General features: G+C 34.1%; 1 protein-coding gene across 1 annotated transcript in view; it reads left to right on the top strand.

The window, feature by feature from the left end:
* Nucleotides 1–22,214, top strand: part of ARHGAP10 (Rho GTPase activating protein 10) — a 95,826-nt gene that overhangs the window by 50,426 nt on the left and 23,186 nt on the right. The window contains exons 15-19 of the mRNA XM_081959112.1: nucleotides 784–871; nucleotides 1,712–1,770; nucleotides 3,214–3,319; nucleotides 6,757–6,916; nucleotides 15,829–15,979. Coding sequence (XP_081815238.1) covers nucleotides 784–871; nucleotides 1,712–1,770; nucleotides 3,214–3,319; nucleotides 6,757–6,916; nucleotides 15,829–15,979 — 564 coding nt within the window. The remainder of the gene's footprint in view (nucleotides 1–783; nucleotides 872–1,711; nucleotides 1,771–3,213; nucleotides 3,320–6,756; nucleotides 6,917–15,828; nucleotides 15,980–22,214) is intronic.

Raw genomic sequence — 22,214 nt, 5'->3', positions numbered from 1 at the left:
TGCATTATGGGTGGCACGCCCGCACACGACCCCCCTGCGCTCCCCCCACTTATGGCACGCGAGCCAAAAAAGGTTTGCCATCGCTGCTCTATTGGGATCTTAGAGTCTGGCTACAGACTCTTGGAATTTAATGCCTGCAAGAAAGTCATTTTGCAGTATACAATAGATATTTATCTGCTGTTCTGGATTGAGGAAAAAAATCTCTCTTTTGTCTGATGCATAAAAGAGATGTATCAATAATATCAATCAATGTATATTAATTTCATTGACAAAATGTATTGTAACCATAGAGTCAAAACCATAGAATCCACAAGAAGTCACTCTACAAACTAGTTTGAATTCTGCAACCCTGTATCTTTTCCACACAAGGGAGCATTCAGCATTGCATATTAAATGTTGAACTTCAAAATGTTACTTTTTTAAAGTATTGCTTTTCATTCTGTATTAATGAGTGCCATTTGTCCCAGAATATAAGTATTTTATAGCCAAATATAATATAACCCCATACATAATGCACAGAGACCACAATAGACAATAGCTGTAAATTTGATTTTTGAAATGGTCTTTTCTGTACTTGTACAATTCTCCCACTACTTTGTAGTTTCTACTTCTCTATGCATAGAAGATAAGAAACAGAATCTTGAAGGTGTATGGCTTATTCTCTTCATTAACAGAACTTTATGATTTGATTTATTGATGCCTTCATAAGCTCAGTTATACTGTATAGTGCCTGGAATCTAAATTATAACTGATCAAGGTTACCTGCTTGTGTTTATTTTCTAGATGCAAAAACATGTGATGAAGTTGATTTGGAAGGTAATACAGAATGGGAAGTGAAGACAATAACAAGTACAGTGAAACAATACTTAAGGTACGATTAAATATGTTCCATTTCTGTAATTTCATTGAAACTATAAGAGATGGTGAATATCACATTTTTTGAATAATTCAAATGTAAAGAATTTTAGGAAGCATGTAGAATATTATTTTCTGGAATTCTTCACAATCCTGTCAGATGACCTGAAATGACCTGGGAGGAAGTTTAGACTGGAGGGGAGGGATCAGCAACATGTCAAGCTGCTGCAGAGTTGCCCTTTCTGTAGCAATGCATGGGCACATTTTTTCTTTATAGCCTCAGCTGATTTATTGACACAATATTTCTTTTGGCTTATTCTGCCACCCTCAGTTTGTCCTGTCCTGTGATTGGAGAGTTGTACTGCTAATGGAAAGGTTAATGGTTAAGCTCCTTCACATAACTTTCTTTTCAACAGTACTTTGGTTTAGAAAGAAAAAGAAGTGGATTGTAATTTTCAGAGTGCAATCTGTGGAAATAGTCATAACAAATTTTTATGTTTTGAAAAAAAAATACATCCTTTAAAGAATTGATTGTTCTCTGTATGGTAATCATACCTTTATATTTCCTGGCTCTGGTGGCAGAAACTCCAAGGTTTTCCTCATATGCAATATGGAATACAACCCAGACAAATATTTTATGGAATGATGATTCCCCCCCCCCCTAGTTCTTATAAAAGGCATCCTAAGTAGAAAGTAAAAGTAAACAAGTAAACAGTGCAAAATTAAAATGAATACATTGTAGTATGATAATATATATAGTCCCCCCCCCCTTTTTAGAATGTTTGTATTTAAAATTGATTGTACAGTTAAATGATCTCCCCTCCCCTTAATTATTCCAATGTTTTTGTTTTAACAGAAGCCTGCCAGAGCCCTTAATGACGTATGAGTTACATGGAGAGTTCATCACTCCTGCTAGTAAATATATGACTTACAGATTTTATCTCTTTTAAAATAATAATTATTGGAAATCAGGGAAATCCAGTTAGGAAACGTAATAGTCAAAATATTTTCCAAAAACCATCATATATTTCTGGTCCTCCTACAAATGCATACAGTATTCAGAATGTTAAAAACTTTCGACACAGTACAAAACCTCACTGCAAACTATTATACAATCTATATATTTAATTCATATATAAAACCAAGTGTATTGGGCTATATGCAAGGATGTTGCAATATAATATACACATATTAGCATCTTATGAAAATAATATGAAATGGGCAATGAGAAATCTCCCAGAATGTAATGTAGTTGAATTACATAGAAGCTAGAACTTTGTATTAAGAATCTTTCAAAAAGACTGCCTACAAATCCATATTTAACTAAAGAAGAAGAATTATTTTAGGATTCAGTTTCCCCTGTCCCCCTCCCCCATACGAAAAGCCGTATTGTACTGTATTGGGGGGGGGGGGACTGCCCTAGATATTGATTGGCTGATTGTGATGTTAACATGAAAAGCTCAATTACAATACTCAAAATATTTAAACCTACCTTTTATGAGAGAAGCGAATATCATCAGTTTCCCTATGACTATAACTATTTTAAGGGGAAGGCTAAAGAGTTTTATGACTTAAAGAAGCAGTGGTCAGCTAGCAGCAAGGAAGAGAGCAGAATATGTTATGATTTGAAAGAGAAAGGAACCTGAAGCACGATATTTGGAGGATATGAAGAAAGAAAGATCTGTAAAAACAAGGATCTATAAAAGGCGGATTTGAAGGACTCCGCATTTAATCTTGTAGATGCTTGGAGGAAGAAGGTAAAAAGGATAATGATACTAAAGGATATGGGAGATAAATGGTTGGAGTGGATAGTGTGTATTTATTTAATTCAAGATATTTATTCACCATTTTATTTTATTTTTTATTTTAATACTGCTCGTTTCACTATCAAGTGACTCTTGCTACTTAATTGTATACAAATCTATATAGGTTTAGCAATTCTCATTTTTTACCATAATTGTTCATCATTTCATTTCCATTATGCCCCATGTAGGGACTGTGACATGTCTGTATTATCTCAGTGTAATGCACTTCAGCAAATTGTTTAAATATTATAGTCAGGGTGGTTTTCAGGAAATAGAACTGATGCTTGGTTGTATATTAAGGAAGGTCATATACAAGGCCAAGAGAATAAAAAGTTACCCTCTTACGATAAATGTTCTATAGCTAGCAACTTTAATATAGTACTGAAGTTTCCTAGCATCTGGAGAGGTGGAAAAAGTGTCAAAAAAGGATTTACCTTCGTATTTTTAAATATGCACAGGTAGCAAAAAAGAAAATTAAAATGTTTATACATAAGTTTCAGCATAGGTTGCGCCAAGTGCATAATATGAATTATTGTTTTTTTCTTTTATTTAGAAAGTGGTAGCCCGGAGTCCCGTTTTAAAGTTATTCACTCCTTGGTTCATAAACTTCCAGAAAAGAACAAAGAAATGCTTGATATTGTTGTGAAACACTTAGCAAAGTAAGCCTCTTGTATTGTACTTCGATGTTTACATTTTTTTCTTTTGCAGTTCCTGAAAGCTGATTATGTTCGGAAATGTATTTTTATATTTCATATAAACAGCAAAAACAAATGTTTGCTTTTTGCCTTGTTGTATAATGCATATCTATTTTAGAAATTTAATCTGGACGATTGAATATATGATAGATAGATAGATAGATAGATAGATAGATAGATAGATAGATAGATAGATAGATAGATAGATAGATAGATAGATAGATAGATAGATAGATGATAGATAGATAGATAGATAGATAGATAGATAGATAGATAGATAGATAGATAGATAGATAGAGATAGATAGATAGATAGATAGATAGATAGATAGATAGATAGATAGGTAGATAGGTAGATAGATAGATAATCTATCTTTATCTACTGTCTGTCCGTCCATCCATCCATCCATCCATCCATCCATCCATCCATCCATCCATCTATCTATCTATCTATTCATCTGATAGTTGCCCACTCTTACTGACTAAGCACTGTTAATGCAGAGGAAAATATTAAGTAATAGCTAAAATTATAAGAGACAGTAGAGAAAGAAAAGAAACATTGCCAAATTGTTGCCATTTATACCAATATTCATTTTGCATACCTCTCCATACCTCAATGTACATCTGTCATGCTGGTAATTTAGTTTGTGTTCATTCTGTTTATTCAGCATAGGTAACCCTTTTTCTTCTTGTTTTACAACATATATCTTAGCCTGATTTTCAGGATTTTAATTTTTAGATTGGTGCATCCCGTTATCTGATTTATGTAATTACATTGCAAATCATTGACATACTACAAACAACACAACATGGTCTCCGTGCAACAATATATGCAATGCACACAAACAACACATATTGATATCCAAAAATAACACTGTTCTAATGATAACACAAGCATTTCCTTATATAATTATTCCCTAAAAAACTAAGGAAAGATCAAGCATCCATGTCTTAATTTCTGCTCACAGTTGAACCATTTGCCAAGCATTTTGTTTATTCTTATACATGCTTACATTCCATTGAGTAAACTGCTCTTACTGTACTCAGCAACAGACATTCAGCTCAATGTTCAGATATTTCCAGTACTTTCTTTAACTACATCCTTTGGGATTATGTTTTTTGGGGGGGGCTATATACATTATTCAATATCTTTTTTTTATTTTATACGGCTTTTATTCTCTTAAACACTTCTGTTCAACTCTTCCATAGATTCCATATTTTTTGTTTTGAATCTTTTTCATACAGAAATTGTACTTCCTGTGAACATTCTACTTTTTAAAAAAAAAATTCATTTCTTTCCTTCTCTTCCACGCCTATTTTACTCAATATGTGCCATTGTCAAAATGAAAATGCGATCTGTATCATGTGCCTGCTTAATTAATTTTAAAGTACTTTATGGCACAGTATCAGGTATATTTGGTAACATCTTTCCAGGATTGAACCTGTTTATCCAAGCCACATATCTAGGGAGGCCTTGTTGAGAATCGCCCTGTCTTCACAAAAGCACGTGATGGATGATCTAAGTGGCAGGTTTTTTCCATGATAGTAGAACAACAAAGCTGGCTCAGGAATTCTGGGAGTTGAAGTCCACAAGTCTTCAAGGTTGGAGACCCCTGGTTCAGACTATTTGGAGATTGAAGCACACCATAAATAAACCTCATTTGTTTTGGTAAACCTCACATAGAATCATCACCATCATTTCTTTATCATTGGAATTAGTACTGCTGCACCACTCAAAATCTTATCAGGTGAATCTCAGACAAAGAAATTCCTTCTTTCTTGTGTCTTGTTAGTATGCACCAGTTTTTCTTACTGTTTCTCATTCAAGCTATGTTATTACAAATAGATCTGGAATCCACATCTAAATATCCATAGCGACTATATCCAGGGAATAGCCAGTGAGTTAGAAAAACACACTGGCATCACACTGGTTATCTCTGTACTTATATTCAATCCGGTGCCTCCTGTCATTCCACAACCATTTTCATAATCACTTCTTGCTCTCTCAGATTCTTCCCCAATTACATAATTGTGAATAGAAAGTCCATAGGGCAACTTCAGCAAAACTCCAATTAGCTGTCCAATTAAATCTGCTCTGCCAATCAGTCCTGCCTCCCTTCTTGAACTTGCTGTATACTATTTGCTACACTCCATCCATTTTACCTCCTCCACCCATTGTTTCTCTTTTCCTCTTCCTAAGGATTTCTCAATAGGGCCACTGACTTCAAAGAGGAAGGAAACAGGATTTTTCCCAGCTACACTAAAAGCATTAGAAAAGTCTTTTCATTTATCCAAAAACTTTACCAACAGCGGATAGGTTTCTTTTTTCGTTTTACTTTTTAATTGAGGTTCTTTATTTCAAGTTCTTTATTGTTTGCTACTGTTAAATTCCAAGTCACTGTCTTCCATCTGCCGTGGTTGTCTCTTAACGTGGGCCATAGAAATTGTTCTACATAACTCATCATGACTCTAGTCAGATACGTAGTTCTTGTATGAAAACAGTAATTGGGAAAGGAATTTCTGTTGTGCAGTTATCTGGATATCACATTATCATGGTGCTTAGCCATGACAATTTGAGCTGTCCCTAGCCAATATCATTGCAGGGACCTCACTTAACTTCCATCTTCCTCCCCTATTGACTTCACTGGGAAGCTGGAAAGAAAGGTCACCAATCACAATTACGTGACTGCAGGTTCACTTTGATGGCCAGAACTTCAAGAACTGGTCATGAGTACCACTTGTTCAGCACTGTTATAAGTTTGAACAGTTGCTAAACCAGTGGTCATTAAATAAGGATTACCTATATACTTAGATTAATTGCACATGTGTTACATACAGCATTCCCTGATACACGTAAAGACATTATCTTTTTCTTTTGACACATTTTCACCAATATGCCACAGTGCAACCAAACTCTAGTTTTAACTCCAAACATGTTGTTTCCACTATACTATGTTCCTCCTTTTTCTAATCTGAGGCTAATTTGCAAGCTAGATATTGTTGCCTACATATATAGTACATGGTGCTACATATAATATAAGAATACACAAATCAGGATATAATCCGTTATCTTCATTAACAGTATTGCTTTTAATTAAAGTAAAAAATGTTTTCACCTCAGAATGATATAAAATAATTATTAGCATTTACTAAAAACATTTTTGAGACAAAAAAAAAACCCGAAAAGCTTTTTTTTTCTGTTAATATTTTTTTTAATAATAGTTTGAAATTTTAGGTACTTCCATCTATCAACTGAGGTTTATTATTTTAAGAAAAGACAAAAAATTCATCCTGAATAATTTCAAAAGTTTAATGATTGAAGAAATGTAATTTTATTTTTTCATTTTGAAGTAGCTATCGTCATAATGCTGTTTGTTTTTGTTTCTTTCTGTTTTTGAAAAGTGTATCTGATCATGCTAAGAAAAATCTTATGACTGTGGCAAATTTAGGAGTTGTATTTGGACCAACATTAATGAGGCCGCAAGAAGAAACAGTGGCTGGTCTTATGGATCTGAAATTTCAAAATATTGTGGTAGAGATCCTAATTGAAAACCATGAAAAGGTAAGTATGAGAAGTGGAAAAGAGATTTGATATCAAATTCCTGTGAGATAATTTATGATTTTCTCAACTTCCTTACTTCCATAACATAGGAAGCAGAATCATGTTAATTTTAATAGATTTTCAGCATTTGTAAGGAAAAAGTGACATTTTCAGCCTTTGTAAGAATTATGAAATTCAGTTTGTCCTTTAAATCTTTCCCGTTCATTCCCATGTGAAAAACATTGCAGTGAAATTCCACTCTCTAGGGGTATAAAAAAGATGCTGATGGTTCTTATTTCTTCATATAGCTAGATTGGCAGAATCTTTACATACTGTTTTGTAGAAAAATGCAAAAATGCAAAATCTGTATGGAAAGGGAAGGAGATGGACTATACTATCAATGTCTAATAAAGAGGATGGCTTTTTGATTAGGAGAATCTTTTTCTGCATTGCTTCCTTGTGAGATATACACCACATAACAATTATTTTGTTGTTTTGTTAATAAGTTTATTAATTAAATCTCTAGTCTGCAGTTAAAGCAGTTATACTAGCCTGACACATATGAACATTTTGGGAAAAGAATGGATTTTGTCCCATTCAGTTTCTGAAATGTATATGGTTACCTGCCTAATGACTACTTTATTCTGAAATCTGCAATCTCTTTTTTTTTCCTGTTTGACTTTAAAATAGATCATCCTTTTATCAGCCTGTGACTTTCTAGTATCTCTGTCATTTATCTCTCTGACCCCCAATATTAACTCTTCAGCTTATCTTATCTGCAAATAGTACCTATCAGAATTTTTCAAATATTTAGAGTTATTCCCCCTCCCCCCCACCCCCGAATATATTTCAGTAAAGGTTCGGTGCAGTAAACACATAGCAATTCAAAGTTTGGCAGATGTGAAAATAAAAAGTCCTGAAAAAGTTGAAACTTGTTTTCAAAATAGTTGTCCTGTTGTAAAGTTGTCTCAAAATGCAAAACAATAATTAGCTCCTGTGAAATTCATAGGAAATGAAATATTAACTGAATCTTGATAGATTCATCAAGGCATGATACGAACAATTCAGTCATAAATTGATAATATTCACGAATCACTGATTTGGACAATGGTAAGAATAGCATCATTCGTTTACCCGTAAGAGTTGATTAGCACAGGCTTAATAAACAAATGTTTCCAAGTGCCTTCATTGCTCCCTTCATTTCCACATTATTTATTTATAGATTGAATAAATGGTAGAAAACCAAATTTTTCATTGGTTTAAGGTTTTATATTGCTTTTTAACTTTTATTGTTTAAAGTTGCAGTCTCAATTTTTTTAACCTCTATTCTAAAAAATAAAGATGCACAGAAAAAAGAATGAAAACGTGGGTTTGCTTCTATAGCCATATCTTTATACTTCGTCAAGGTTCTGAGAAGTATAACTTAATATGTATTAATGTCTTTAAATCATTTCATGTTTCTACTGTTGCTTCTGCACTTGCCAGAAAGTGTCAGCTTGTTCAGTTGACTCCTCTCTCCCCCACACACAGTCCTGCTGCTTTCCAGACTGGCAAAAAGCTTGCTTTCAGTACAGTGGAAACTACTAGATTCATTCTAGTCAGACTGGCAGACAGATGTCTATGGAAGCATCACATCAAGGGAGGCTTAAAATGTTTCACTTGTAACAATTTATTTTAATTTCCTACATACATGTAATAACAGAGAGGTGGCAGTAGAAGCAAATGTATTTTCCACTGGTCTTATTTATTATAGTAAAGAAATTCTCCTTTTTCTTGGTAGTCTAAAACAATCCTTCCTTCCTTCCTTCCCTCCCTCCCTCCCTTCCTCCTGTGACATAAAGTTAGTTAATGATAGTATTTATAACTATTTTTTACTGTTGTAAATATAATACCTTACATGCATTAAATGCTGCCTTAAATTCCGCATAGTCCAACACCCAATATTGAAATTCAAAATTGTGATTTAATCTAATCAGATTACCTACAAGTATTATGGCTGCCATGATGGACGGGAAATGGTTTTTCTTGTAGGTTTTTATTATATGATGTAAACCATTTGGACTCACCTATTTGTGAGTTGGGATGCTATATAAACTCAATAAATAAATACATACATACATATGCATGCATACATGCATGCATGTGAGAAAAGTTCATCTAACAGTCAGGGCTTTTAATCCCATTGCCATATTGTTTTTGAGAATTTCAATAATATATTTGTGATTAAGAATTATAGTGTGGGATATCACACTGATGTGCATACTACAGTTTTTATATATTCGGTAAAGTTTATCAAACAAACATTTTGTCCTTGTTCTAAGAAAGGTTAATGTGGCTTTATGAATATGAAGGCATATATTATATTCTGTTAAATATTACATTGCTTTAGTTTCTTCATATGTAGAATATTTAATATTTAAATTAAATTAATAATCCACAATGTTCAGGATACAAAGTGAAGTTGATTCAAAAATGGCTATTTTTTCATGGTGTTAGTTGATGTTGATTTTTCCTGAATTTGTATTTTTTCATCCATGTACGATGAATTACTCTGCATTTTGGATGATACTGGTACTTAAAAGAATTTAATATTTAAGCCAAGTAGAATACATGAAACCAGAACTGGGGGTGGGGAAAGGGAAGGAAAAAAAAGGGGGGAAAATGATTAATTATTTCATTTAGTAGAATGTCTATTTCTGTTATATGTGGCAGTAATTATATATTCCTTTTGTCCAACTCTTTTTGTGAAAAGCACATCAAGCAGATTTTCCATATGCTTTTTATATTGGACAGTGTTTCTTTATAAAATAAAGACCATACTGTAAAGCATGTTTTTTATATCTTCATCATGTGGTTTAAATAAAATGTGTTACAGTAGAATGCAGAGTCAAACTTAAAAGCTAAAAGCCTAGTTAAGTAGTTTTAGAATGGTTCATCTGTTAAACCAATAATCGCTTTTATAAAAGAGCTTTATGTTATCCATATGTTTTAGCAGATTTATTTACATATTCTTAAAATAACTATGTGCAAAATAGTGTTCTTTTTTCCACAATTAAGGTAACCTAAGAACAGAAAATTTGCTCAGTAACACTGAGTAATAATTACCTATTTTTTAAAATCTTATTTAAAATTGTATGTCAGATCAATAAAATATATTCATAACACAAGTTCTACTTGTATGTTAGTTTCACCCCAAATATGCCTGAAAATCATTTGTAAGCTAAATATCAATCATTAAACATAATACAGGCTAGACAATTTTCATAAATGGTTGACCTAAAGCAGGGGTGTCAAACTCGCAGCCTATGGGCAGCATGCATCACACGCTGGGACGCCCATACCTAATTTAGCAAAGGGGAAAACTCATAGCATGTCACGTGACAATGCCATAATGATACGAGTTTCACACTCCTAATCTAAAGAAACAGCATTTTTAATATGCTCTTCTTTATTAAGTATTTTTTCTTATAAGTTCTAATATATTTACTATTGGAGGCAATGATGGTGCTATTTTCTTTATTTAAAAAAAATCAGACCTGTGAAATTTCATGATGGTCTATGAAATCTAAAAAGCACTCAAAATAAACTAGAATAAAAATTTTAGTAGGTATTTAAATTAATTTGAAATCGGCCTGTCCTAGAATATTAATGGCCATTCTTTTCTTCCCAAACATGATTAGATTCATTGTAAATCAGTTGAATTTTGAATTTGAACTTATTTTTTCCCCCTAAATGAATTGCATCAGTTAATGGAAGGGGTTTTTTTCTCTACAGTAATTCTCAACAATATGTACCAAGTCAAATCCCTCATGTTCCCTTATCCCTTTGAATATTTGATAATTAATGGATTATTTTATTTTGAACTGACCTGATTTGCTGTGAAAAAAGAGCTGCAGGAACATCAAAATACTCTAAAGCAGGGGTGTCCAAACTTGGGAACTTTAAGACATGCTGGCTGGGGAATTCTGGGAGTTGAAGTCCACAAGTCTTAAAGTTCCCAAGTTTGGACACCCCTGCTCTAAAGAAAAGAATGAATATCCATACCTGAAAGAGACCAATGACTAAAATCACTGCAACGCAAAAGTTCTGGTCTCTTTTCCAGTTGGCTGTTAAATTAGTAGTCAGCCAGCAGGGTCAATAGGCGTGAAAAGCTTTGTGGCTTTCTCTTCTGTTCCAGTGGAGTGGTGTAAGTTTCACATCCTTGTTCAGCAAACCTTTGGTCTCTGAGTATTGCAGCTAGGGAAGGTTCTGTCAGAATTTGTACAGCTAAGGAAGAATTTTCAGTAGGACATCCATCCCAGCATATGTTCCTGGATGCAGTTCTTATCCTTTAAACATTGCAATAACAGCATTGTTGGGAATCTCTGCGCTCTTCAGAACAACGCCAACAAATTTTCTTATTTTATTGGTCTATCTTCATTTCTTTAGTTTGGCTGTGTATTTTTCTATAGTTGAAAAGAAGACTGTCTTCTGACATTATAGGCCATTTGGGTAATGATTCTTCCTACTAATTAGTAGAGCATATGTTCCCCATTTTTTTCCAAACTCCACAAATTACAGAATTAAGTTGCCTTCCAAGTATGAACATTCTGTTTGTCTAATATGCCTGAGAGAGGTCCATGTCCCCGAAAATTGATCTTATTGCTCACCTGCCTTCAGTGCACTTCTGTCATGGAAACTGATTCCATAAAAAAGTTGTTCAGTTCTAGGAAATTAGTATTCATTTTGCTGTACTGTATTTTGCAATTAAAATAAACACATATTTTCCCCATTTTTATCTGTTTTAGTCATTTAAAATTCTTGAAAAAGCTGTGGTTAACAACTGTGTGCCGATGTTGCCCCAAAGTATACTTCGCATTTCTTGGAAAAGTAGATTTTCCATGTTGAAAAAAACTTTTTTTCAACATGCTTTTTTTTCTCCTTTATATTATTAACAATAGTAGGGAATACCAAGAATTTGATTTTTCTGTTAATGTTGTTTAGGCCTTAGGCAGCATGCAGTGGTCCCAGTTAAAATTTGAGAATAGGACTACTCTTGAGAATATTTGAATCAAGAATTGTCAAATGTTCTATATAATTATTGTATATTTCAAATTCCTTTGTGCTTTTGATGATTTCTTGATGTTGATGCTAATGGACAGGTAAGAATTATATCAATGAGATTATAAGAAGAAAAAGAATGCTTTGGGCTTTATTAGGGTGAGTCCCCTGTTCCTTAAAGTTTAGTTTCCATACATCTTAGCACTTCTATGGAGAGGTTTTTTCTCTATAAAAAAGCTATAGTGTTACAAATTGCTTTAGCTACGACTACTGCAATGGCTGCTCAGATTGTTTCAGAGCAAACCTGATGTTTTTATTTTTATCTTCAATGTTTTAAAGTCAGATATTGTATGATTTTGCTATGATGCTCTTGGGAACCATGACATAGCCCTTTAGAGTAGTTAGTCTTGTACTATTCTTCCATTTAACAAGACAGTAGCTCCTTTGAACTATTCTTACAAGAGTTATTTTGAACTTGCAATGTCACTGTTTTGCAATTCACTCTATCCATCCATCCATCCATCCATCCATCCATCCATCCATCCATCCATCCATCTATCTACCTATCTAGTATTAATTTTTTACCACTTTAAACAAATTATTATAGTTAAGTATAAAAGTTTTTCGCCATTCTATTTCCTATTGTTACAACAGTGTAATGCAGTTTTCAATACTATGTATATTTATTATTATTTATGGAGATTTTACGTCATCCAGGTCATGGTTGTCCCAAAGGTCCTTTTTTAAAAAGCAGCTGTACTTTCTTGTTTCCTTTGAAGACATTTCACTCTCGTTTGTCCTTGTTCTAAGAAGAATTAATGTAGCTTTATGAATGCAAGTGCATAAGAAGTGAAATGTCTTCAAAGAAAAACAAAGAAGTCCAGTTGCCTCTCGAAAAGGCATCTTTGGGATATTTGTTGTTAGTTTTCTCATTTTGATTCCTTTTTGATGGTAATTCCATATGACCACCATACAATGAGAGTAGTACAATATACTTTACATGAGGCTACCTTTGAAAGCCATTCTAAAACTGCAGTTGTTGTAGACATCAGGCTACTTACTGTCAAATGAAAACTTTCACAGTGATATAACATATGTGCTATAGGCCCTGCAGAAGCTTTGGTGCATTTATGGTGCAATTCAAAGCCAGCTTTTACTTAAGAAGCCTTTTATGGCTTGATTCCCAAGTATTTTCAGAATCACCATCTCTGAAATTGACCCCATCCAGTACATTTTATTTTATTCATTCTCCATTTGAGGAAGATTAGGGAGACCATTGTGGATAAACAGTGTAATTCAGTGGTCTCTGTTTAATAGAATAGCCCCTACCAATGTTTGACTAGCACTACTCTGACAATTTTTTGAAACTGGTTAAAACTACTTTTTTAAAGACTACGATAATGAACTGTCGTCATAGGGGTAAGCAGAATACAATTACAGTCTTTTAAAACTCTGTTTATTTTAATGTTAAGATGCTAAGTATTGGGAATACAGATGTATACAAAATAAATAAGTAAATCTAATGCAACCTGTCAGAGAACAATTAACAATAAAAGAATACAGAAAACTTACCTGGTTCATGTTGATTAAAAATGTCATATGCTCAGCAAAGAAGACAATCGCTTTTTATTTACAATCCATTAGCAATATATAAAAATGATATTACAACACAATAAATATAACAGTGATATAAAAATAATAAAATAAAGCTTAAACAAAAAAGCTTGAAGTAATTAATAGTGTGATAGAAATATTAAGATAAAGTCTGCAAGACATGGCTATTGTTAAAAAATAAGCTACCATGTTGCAATTGGAACCAGGAGTTCAATCACTTACCAAAACAGTCGTAAAACAATGTGTCACATGACCACACTGTTTGACAACACAAATTCCAGTACTAAATTGTGTCATTAAGTGAAAACATCACACGATCATTACTGTCTCCCAACTTCCCCATAGAAATGGTGATCATGTGACTATGGATGCTGCAACCAACCTATGTATGAGTACTAGTTGTAGCTGCCACGTCTGAATGATCTCTGAACGATTATTAAGTAAGGAACATATGTAATAGCCAAAGTTGATTTCCTAGGATAAAATGGATAATCTACTTAGAGAAGTAATTTAGATTTCTAACAATTGCTATTAGTTTGCCCTCCATTTATTGCATAGAGGGCACTCTAGTTATGAATGTGGAATAGATTCAATTTCTATACCATAACATGCACTAATATGAATTTATTAGGGAATACTGATGTATCTACAAGTTGTTGCTCTTTTAATTTGATGATTTTGGTGAAGATGAAGTGTCTCCTATGAGGTGAAGGTGAAGTGTGGGAAATATCAGGAAATGGAGCCGGAGAAGATTATTGAGCTGTAATGGAGGTGGAAAATTCTGGTTATGTGGGAATCTAGGTCTGTATCCTCCATTGAAGTCTAACTGAATTTATCAGGGGTGAGACTTAGATATTAGACGTAAAGATTTAATTTTGAAAAATAAAAGTTCAGTAAACTAAACTGAGTTTGATTTTTTTTCCTTTGGGAAGATTGAAGTTAAGAAATGATCCAAAGATATTCCCCCAAAAAATTTGCTCCCACCAACATCTGATGAGACAGAACCTCACATGAGCCCAAAAGAAATTCAGCCTAATTCCAACCAGATAAGATGAAATAAGGAACCTGAGTTTTAGTCTTTAAACACCCCTATCAATAGCCTTCAAAAAATCCTTTTTGCATATAGAGGAGATCCACATCTTGTTTTAATCTTGTCCCACCCCCAATTATTGATACCGCGGTTTAAAAAATCCTTTTAAGGTCTTAGGCAATAAACATCAGCTGTGGTTAAGATGAATGGAAATGATCATTTATTTATCTTATGAAGATTTATGTTCTGGAGTAATGAGAAATGAATGTCTGCATGCACCCACCTACCCATATATTTTGGGAGGCCATCACTTTTGAAAAAAACATAATCCTTTGGTTTTTTTAAAAAAAAATTTATAATAGTAACAATTTGGAGAAATGTGAGGGAGAAGAGAAGAACATTGAATGACAGACTTGGTTCCCATCTAAACGCAAAAAGTGTTTGGTAGAGATAAAGCTATCTATGTAAAAAGCATGAGGTTCACTTGTCCTCAAAAGATTTTAAGGAAAGATACTGAATCTCTGTGATTCAATTTCATTCTTATTTCTAGTTTAAAGTGACTAGCAAAAAAAAACCCCACATTAGGAAAAATATATTTGAGCTTAAAAGCCTAGGAAACTAAATCTTATAGCAGTGTAGAATTTTAGAACTATAAAGGACACTTTTTCAAGTGCCATGTGAAAAATCCCTCTTCTTGGTTTTAAATCCCACCTAATAAAATTATGCACTAGATATATTGTGCACTAGGGTAACTGCTTCTTAAAAATAGAACAAACAAACAAACAAACAAACAAACAGTACACAAATAGGAAATCAGTGTCTGTCTTGTTACTATGATTCTTCATTTCAGTAAGATTTAATTCCTTCTTCCCAATTGGAAAAGGAATATTTGGCAAAATCAGTGTGAAAAAATAAGTAGGCTAAGCTTTAGTTATACATTACTTTCCTCAATTTTAAGAATTATAACAAAAGACTTGAGCAAAGTTCATAGGTTGGGTAAATTATAGAGCTTATCTCTTGTCTTAGTTCATAATTCTAGCAACATAGTTGAAAATTCTTTGGTCTGTGAATTTAAGTGTTTTGCAGTGAATATTTATGTTTATTTTAATTTTGACTTATTTAAAATAATCATTTCAAAATGAGGGAAATTGAATATGTCAAAGGCAAATTATTTCTTGGAAATGGCTTACAGGATCTATACAAGTTGTCCTTCACAGTAAATCAGTGTGTTTTATATTGCTCTTTCCAGATTTTCCACATGCTGCCTGATGCTTATTTCCCTGAGCCTACCCCTGTGCCAGTCTCTCCTCCAAATGCCCCACCACGACAATCAAGACGACAGGGGCAACGTAATAAGAGGCCTGTTGCTGTATATAATCTCTGTCTAGAGCTGGATGACAGTAAGCTGTTCATTATATTTTATATCTTGGCAAGATGGAATTGCAATATATCTTCTGCAATAGCGTTCATTTTGTTATTTTTGTTTCTGAAAGTTAGAAAATGGAGGCAGGGTTCTGATAGAATGCATTTTATAATATCCTGTGTACATAACTTTAGGACAATGTATATGTTTTTACTAAATTTTTAACTGATTTAACATATTTGACCTCTGACAATAATTATAGGTTGTATGATAAATGGAATAAAATGAGAACCCAAAGCAAAGCTTTTTAGTGAGTTTGAAGAGACAACTCTAGCAGTAATAGCATTATATAATTACATATACAGTAAGTTACCAAAATTGGAAAAAGGTTAGAATTCATTGTGCAAATAAGATGTAATCATTTTTCAGAATGCAAAGATTACATTTGCAATTTTTTCATTAAAAATACTTTTGCAGTGATACAATATGTAGAGATATAAAATGACGGACAAGTGTACAAACTGACTGACTCATTTTCCTCATAAGAAGTATATCAGCAGTACTCCAAACTATTATGGTTGATTGCACAGTCAGCCAGATGTTTAGATTGGATTTGTCATTTTTGACCTGTTAAGACTCCCAAGGATCTGCGACAGACTTAATTTATTTAATAATATTAAAGATATTGTCGCAGGATGTAAGCTGTCATAGGATGTAAGCTGTTCCAAGTAAAGTTTCCTTTTGTAATTGACTAATGGTGATTTTGTCACTGCCGATGGTATTCAAGTAGTGCTCTGATTGTTTTGAGATTGCACCCAAGGCACTTATTACTATTAGTGCTAGCTTCCTTTTGCTACTTGTATGCTACTACTATTTGAAAGCTTTTGTGATTTTTTCCCCACGTCTTTTTTTTTTTCTATTCTGCTGTCTCAAGGAATTGAAGTGTTAAATTTTTTTGGTCTTTTTTATTGACAATTGTTAAGTCTTGGATATTGTGTGGCAGAAGATGTTTGTCTGTTTGAAAAGTTCCAGAGCATATTAGCTTCTTCATTTTCTATTACCTTATCTATTTGTGTGCCCGCCAGTTCTTGCTTCTTGCTATTTCTTGCGTATAATTCCAATGTACCAATGTACAGCAAAACCAGATATAAAAATAGATTTATATACATTTCCCTCTTAAAAAGTGGGCAATGGCTATGATCTCCAACCTTTCATCTTGGTGGCCATGTGAGTGGCAGGTGCATGCACAGAGCTCCATTGTACGAGTGGCAGGCATGTGCATTCTCCACTCACTAATGGAGCTTGATTCATGAGTGGAGGGCACTTGCGCTCAAAGCTCTACTCGCACTCACATACGAAGCTCCATTCGTGTGAGCGGAGAATACTCGAACAGAAAGCGCTTCTGCTCTTGTGTAAAGCTCCATTCGTGCAAGTGGAGCTTTGTATGCAAGCGCAAACACTCTTTGCTCAAATGTCTCCACTCAAGCAAGTGGAGTTTCGCGTGTTCTTGTCCATTGCTCGTGCAGCCTGGTTTGAAACAGGCCATGATCTGGTAATAAGCTGTGTCCTGGGGGATGGGACACCTGCTTTATGGTATTATTATTATGATTGGTTGCACAAAATCAGCAAGATGTTTACACTGGCTTTGGCATTTTTATCCACTGATTGCGTCTTTCTAAGGACCTGGCATAGGCAGATGTTATTGTTTGATGGTGTTAGATGTACCATTATTAAATGGGTAATATAAAGTTAGATTCACAATCAAACACTGGTGAAAACTCTCCATTTACTTATTCATTTATTTATTGTAAAAGAGTGTTCAGGTCTGTTAAATATCAAGTTCTATAGAATAGAATAGAATAGAATAGAATAGAATAGAATAGAATAGAATAGAATAGAATAGAATAGAATAGAATAGAATAGAATAGAATAGAATAGAATAGAATAGGAATAGAATAGAACAGAACAGAACAGAACAGAACAGAACAGAATAGAATACTTTACTGGCCAAGTGTGATTAGACACACAATGAATTTGTCTTCAATGCAGAAGCTCTCAGTATACATAAAAGTTATAAGTTAGAAATCATGAAAAGTCATAAAATACATTCATCATAAATCATAAGATACAACATTTAGTGATAGTCATAGGATACTAAATAACATAAATTATATTAGGAAACTAAATAGAACAATATAAATCATAAAAATACAAGCAACAAAGTTACAGTCATAAGTAGAAAAGAAGATAGGTAATAGGAAAGATGAGAATAATAGTAATACAGCCAGGGGTGGGTTCCTACACAAACTGGTATCGGTTTGCTTGCTCACACGCTTTGCTTTGTACCATCCCCTTGCAAAATCAATGAATCAGAGTTTCTTCTTTGCAATGACTGAACAAAACACCTATTTGTTTCAGTTTTAAAATCCTATAAGATCTTAACCCACTCATTTTCCAAAACCCCTCATCTTAAGGGTCCCAGTCGGTGGTGGGATATGACCGGTACACCCCAGTACGGGTGTACCGGTGCCTGCTGGGAGCACCAGGTACCGTTCCAGTACGGTGCTCCAGAGGACCCACCTGTCCACCCTCCTTACCTGTATTTGAGCCGATTGTGGCTTTCGTGCATGTGCACGGAGCGTATGGCGCCTGTGCAATGCTCCACCTAGCAGCTGGAGCGTCACCGGCAGTAAGTATGCATGTGCGTGTGCACATGATGGACGCTGTTGCAGCATACCGGTTGCAACGGGATCTAGAACCCACCACTGGTCCCAGTGGTTCTTGCTAGGTTTAAGTCCAAAACACTGGCAGATTTCCAATGAATAATTTTGGCACCTTGGTTGTAACACTGATTACAGTCAGTGTGAAATTTTGCTGCAGCCACTGATCAAGTGGTCAGCTGTTTCAAGCTTCTCACTACAAAGGTGAATGTGTAAACTGCCCAGAGTCACTTAGGTGAGATGGGCGGTGTAGAAATTTGATAAATAACCAAATTAGTTTATTGTTTTGTTACATGAAGAATTTTTGCATTCATCAAAATAGTTGGCAAAGTAAGCTAATAAAATAAAATCTTCAGTTCCTTTCTTTAACACTCCTGATCTTAACCAGCTCCATGTGTGGTATTTATTGGCTTTTCCACATTTATATACACCTCAGGCATTTCTTCACAGCTGGGCATTTAGTTTATTAGTATTCTTTCTAGACTTTTGGTATTTGTTTATTTATTTCTTACATTAATTAAGTAAATCTCTTCATAAAGAAAAATGGGCTCAATCCCCAGAAATATTGCAGGCAGTTTAATTTTAGTGATTATGCAAATAGATGACATGTAGCAATCAACTTTTACTTACTGAGATGTATTTATTGATGAACAAATGGTACAAATTCTAAGCATATAACAAATATTATAAACTGTTAGCTTTTATATATAAATACAAGCGATGCCTTTTGTCTTCCATATTTTTCATTTTGTACTTAAACAGCAGATCCAAACTTGTCCTCCAGAAAATCGGTATATGTGTGTGTATGTGTGTATGTGCATGTGTGTATGTATATATGTATGTATTATACATACATGTGGAGTAGGAAAAGTACTAGATATGTGGTGATGTGTTTTTAAAGATTGTACTGTAATAAATGTTTAAAAGAAATAGATTTTAAAATAGGTTCTGCACTGAACTTGTTAGAACCATCATAAGCTTCCAACAGGACATCTGTAGTTCTGTTAGAGCAAAAATAAAAAGCATGGTGGCATCTTAAAAACTATGTTATTTGTCATGGCATGAAAGCTCATTCCACAATAAATCTGTTGATCTTTAATTCTCCATAATATTGTTTATTCGTGTTTTTTTTAATTAAGATATCACATTTCATGGCAGCTTTACTTGCTTGCCATAAGTTTTGAAGTTAAATGCCAATAGTTTGAGGATGCCAATAAAAACCCAAACATACTTTGGAAAGAATAAGTGGCCTATCACTGTTCAGATTTTTAGACATCTTAAAACAAGATCAGGCTAGAGATTTTAAACTGTCATTAATAGAATTGTTAACAGCAATATACAATTGTTAATAGCAATATTGAAATCCCCACTGAGTTTCTTTAGTAATCTCAGATGGCATGTTAAATTCTTTATACAGCCACAAAGAACAGATTTCCTTTTATAGCCTTTAGGTGAACCTCCTGTCTAGCAGTGTTGGTTCCTGTATAGCAGTGAATTGTAACACTGGACAAAATAGTACAATTTGGGATAGGTTTATATATTTCCCCAAGATGAAGTAAATGGCTCTAATTTGTCCTGTTCCAATTTAGTTTGTAAATGGCAGTGCAGCAGCCTAACCACACAAAAAAAGGGATTAAAAAATAAACTTCACTTCCTTGCATAAAGTCTTAGAGTTAGGAAGAAGGTATATAAAGCAAGAGATCCTCAAACCTCCATAGTTGCTTACTTCAGAGAGCTCAAGAGTAGTTGAGGCGCATGAGAAATGAATATAGTTAGATTATAGAATAAAATACAAAAATATGAAAGTAAATAATAGGACACAGTGTGGAGGACAAGGGGAAAGAAAGGTGAGGGGGAAGGGAGAAAAGGAAAGTGTTGCCTTCTGACTCTCTCTATTGCAGTAGAATAATGCAAATCTTTCAATTTACCTACCTGTATTAACATCCAGATGAGATTATTCAAAAATAAAACTTACATCATGGCACCAGGATGTCCATGTATTTTGATTCAATCACATTTTGTACAAATACTCCTGAATGATATAGATCTATGCCTATTCACATAGGATTTCTCTTCTCAAAAGAAGAGAAAAAGAGACCATTACCAGCATTCCGAGATATTGGGGAGGGATCTATTTTTCCTATTACTTAATATATATTTTTTATCTTCTGGGTGCTCCAGTAGATAAAATTTTGACTTGTCATTTTAATCTCAAGCTAGTGTGGAATTCATCTTACCCTGCTTTTATCTTGTTTCTTTTTATATGATAACCACTAGATCTATCATATCTTTGACATTTTAATTATGTGGTCTAAAATAATACCCTGGTGCAGTATCTGATTCTGCTGTGAACTGTTTTCCGCAGCTTGATAAGTTTGTGAGGTTTTGATCCTTTATTTTTAGCTACCTCAATGAGAAGTTCACGTAGGAGGATGCTGCACATCTCTTTGCTAGCTATTCCTTTAGCATGCTTTCCTTAAGATGCTAATATGGATTTTCCTTGCAGTAGAACAGAAGTGCACTGGAAGCAAAGCTGAGATTTAGGAAGAAAGGAAAGTAGAGCTTTAACATCTAAGCAAAACTAGAAACTACAAAGTACCAAACCGATTAGATTCCTTTTGGGGAGAGTGTGGCTTAATATTTCAGTGTTCAACCATATTCTTTTATTATCTTGTGTAGAGGATGGAATCTACTTTGGGCATGTGTGGGAAAAACTGCAACACTGCAGTTGTAGGAAGTGACACATAAAGTCTAGTAAATAATAGTAAAAATATTAATTCTTTAAATATAAGACTTTTAGAATGCGCTTAAAACATTATTTTACTATTTAATGTGTAAGTTAATACTGCATCTTCTCACAAAATTCTACATTATGAAACATAACATGGGCCCACTGCCTGTGGGGACCCAGCGGGGCAGGATGTGGTAGGAATAGGCAGAGGGCATGCTGCAATAGACATAACTTCAGGACTAGGTCATATCTGTCTTTTGGAGATTATTTGCACTATCACTCAAAAATCTGTAGTAATTTGAAAACTACCTGTGCTTGGGTTGGTTCATTTTATATCTTGAAATCCGTTTTTTCCCCTCTTGCACAATTTTTTATCTTTTGTTGTATGTTATTAACATATTCTATAAGAAAAGAATTAGATGAAAATATATATTAATGGCTATAGGTAAGGAGATCCTGTGGATTTTACTCCACTAGTCGTTGCTGACTATAGGGGGGGGAGTGCTCATCTCTGTTTCAAGGCCCTTGAGCCAGTGCTGTCTGAAGTTATTCCATGGTCATGTGGCCAGCATGATGTCATGGAGCACTGTTATGTTCCCATTGAAGTGGTACCTATTTATCTACTTGCGTTTGCATGCTTTCAAACTTCTAGGTTGACAGAAGCTGGAGTGAAGATAGGAACTCACCCATCACATGGTGCTTGGGTCTGAAACCTGGGCTGCTGGCTTTCCAGTTGGCAAGTCCACTGTCTTAACTACTGAGGCACTGCACCACCCTATGTTAATGGCTATATTACCATTTATTTTACTCAGGAATTTTTA

Source organism: Natrix helvetica, assembly GCF_964273705.1.
Source record: "Natrix helvetica genome assembly, chromosome: 7".
Lineage (NCBI taxonomy): Eukaryota > Metazoa > Chordata > Lepidosauria > Squamata > Natricidae > Natrix > Natrix helvetica.
This window is presented reverse-complemented; position numbering and strand designations above follow the sequence as displayed.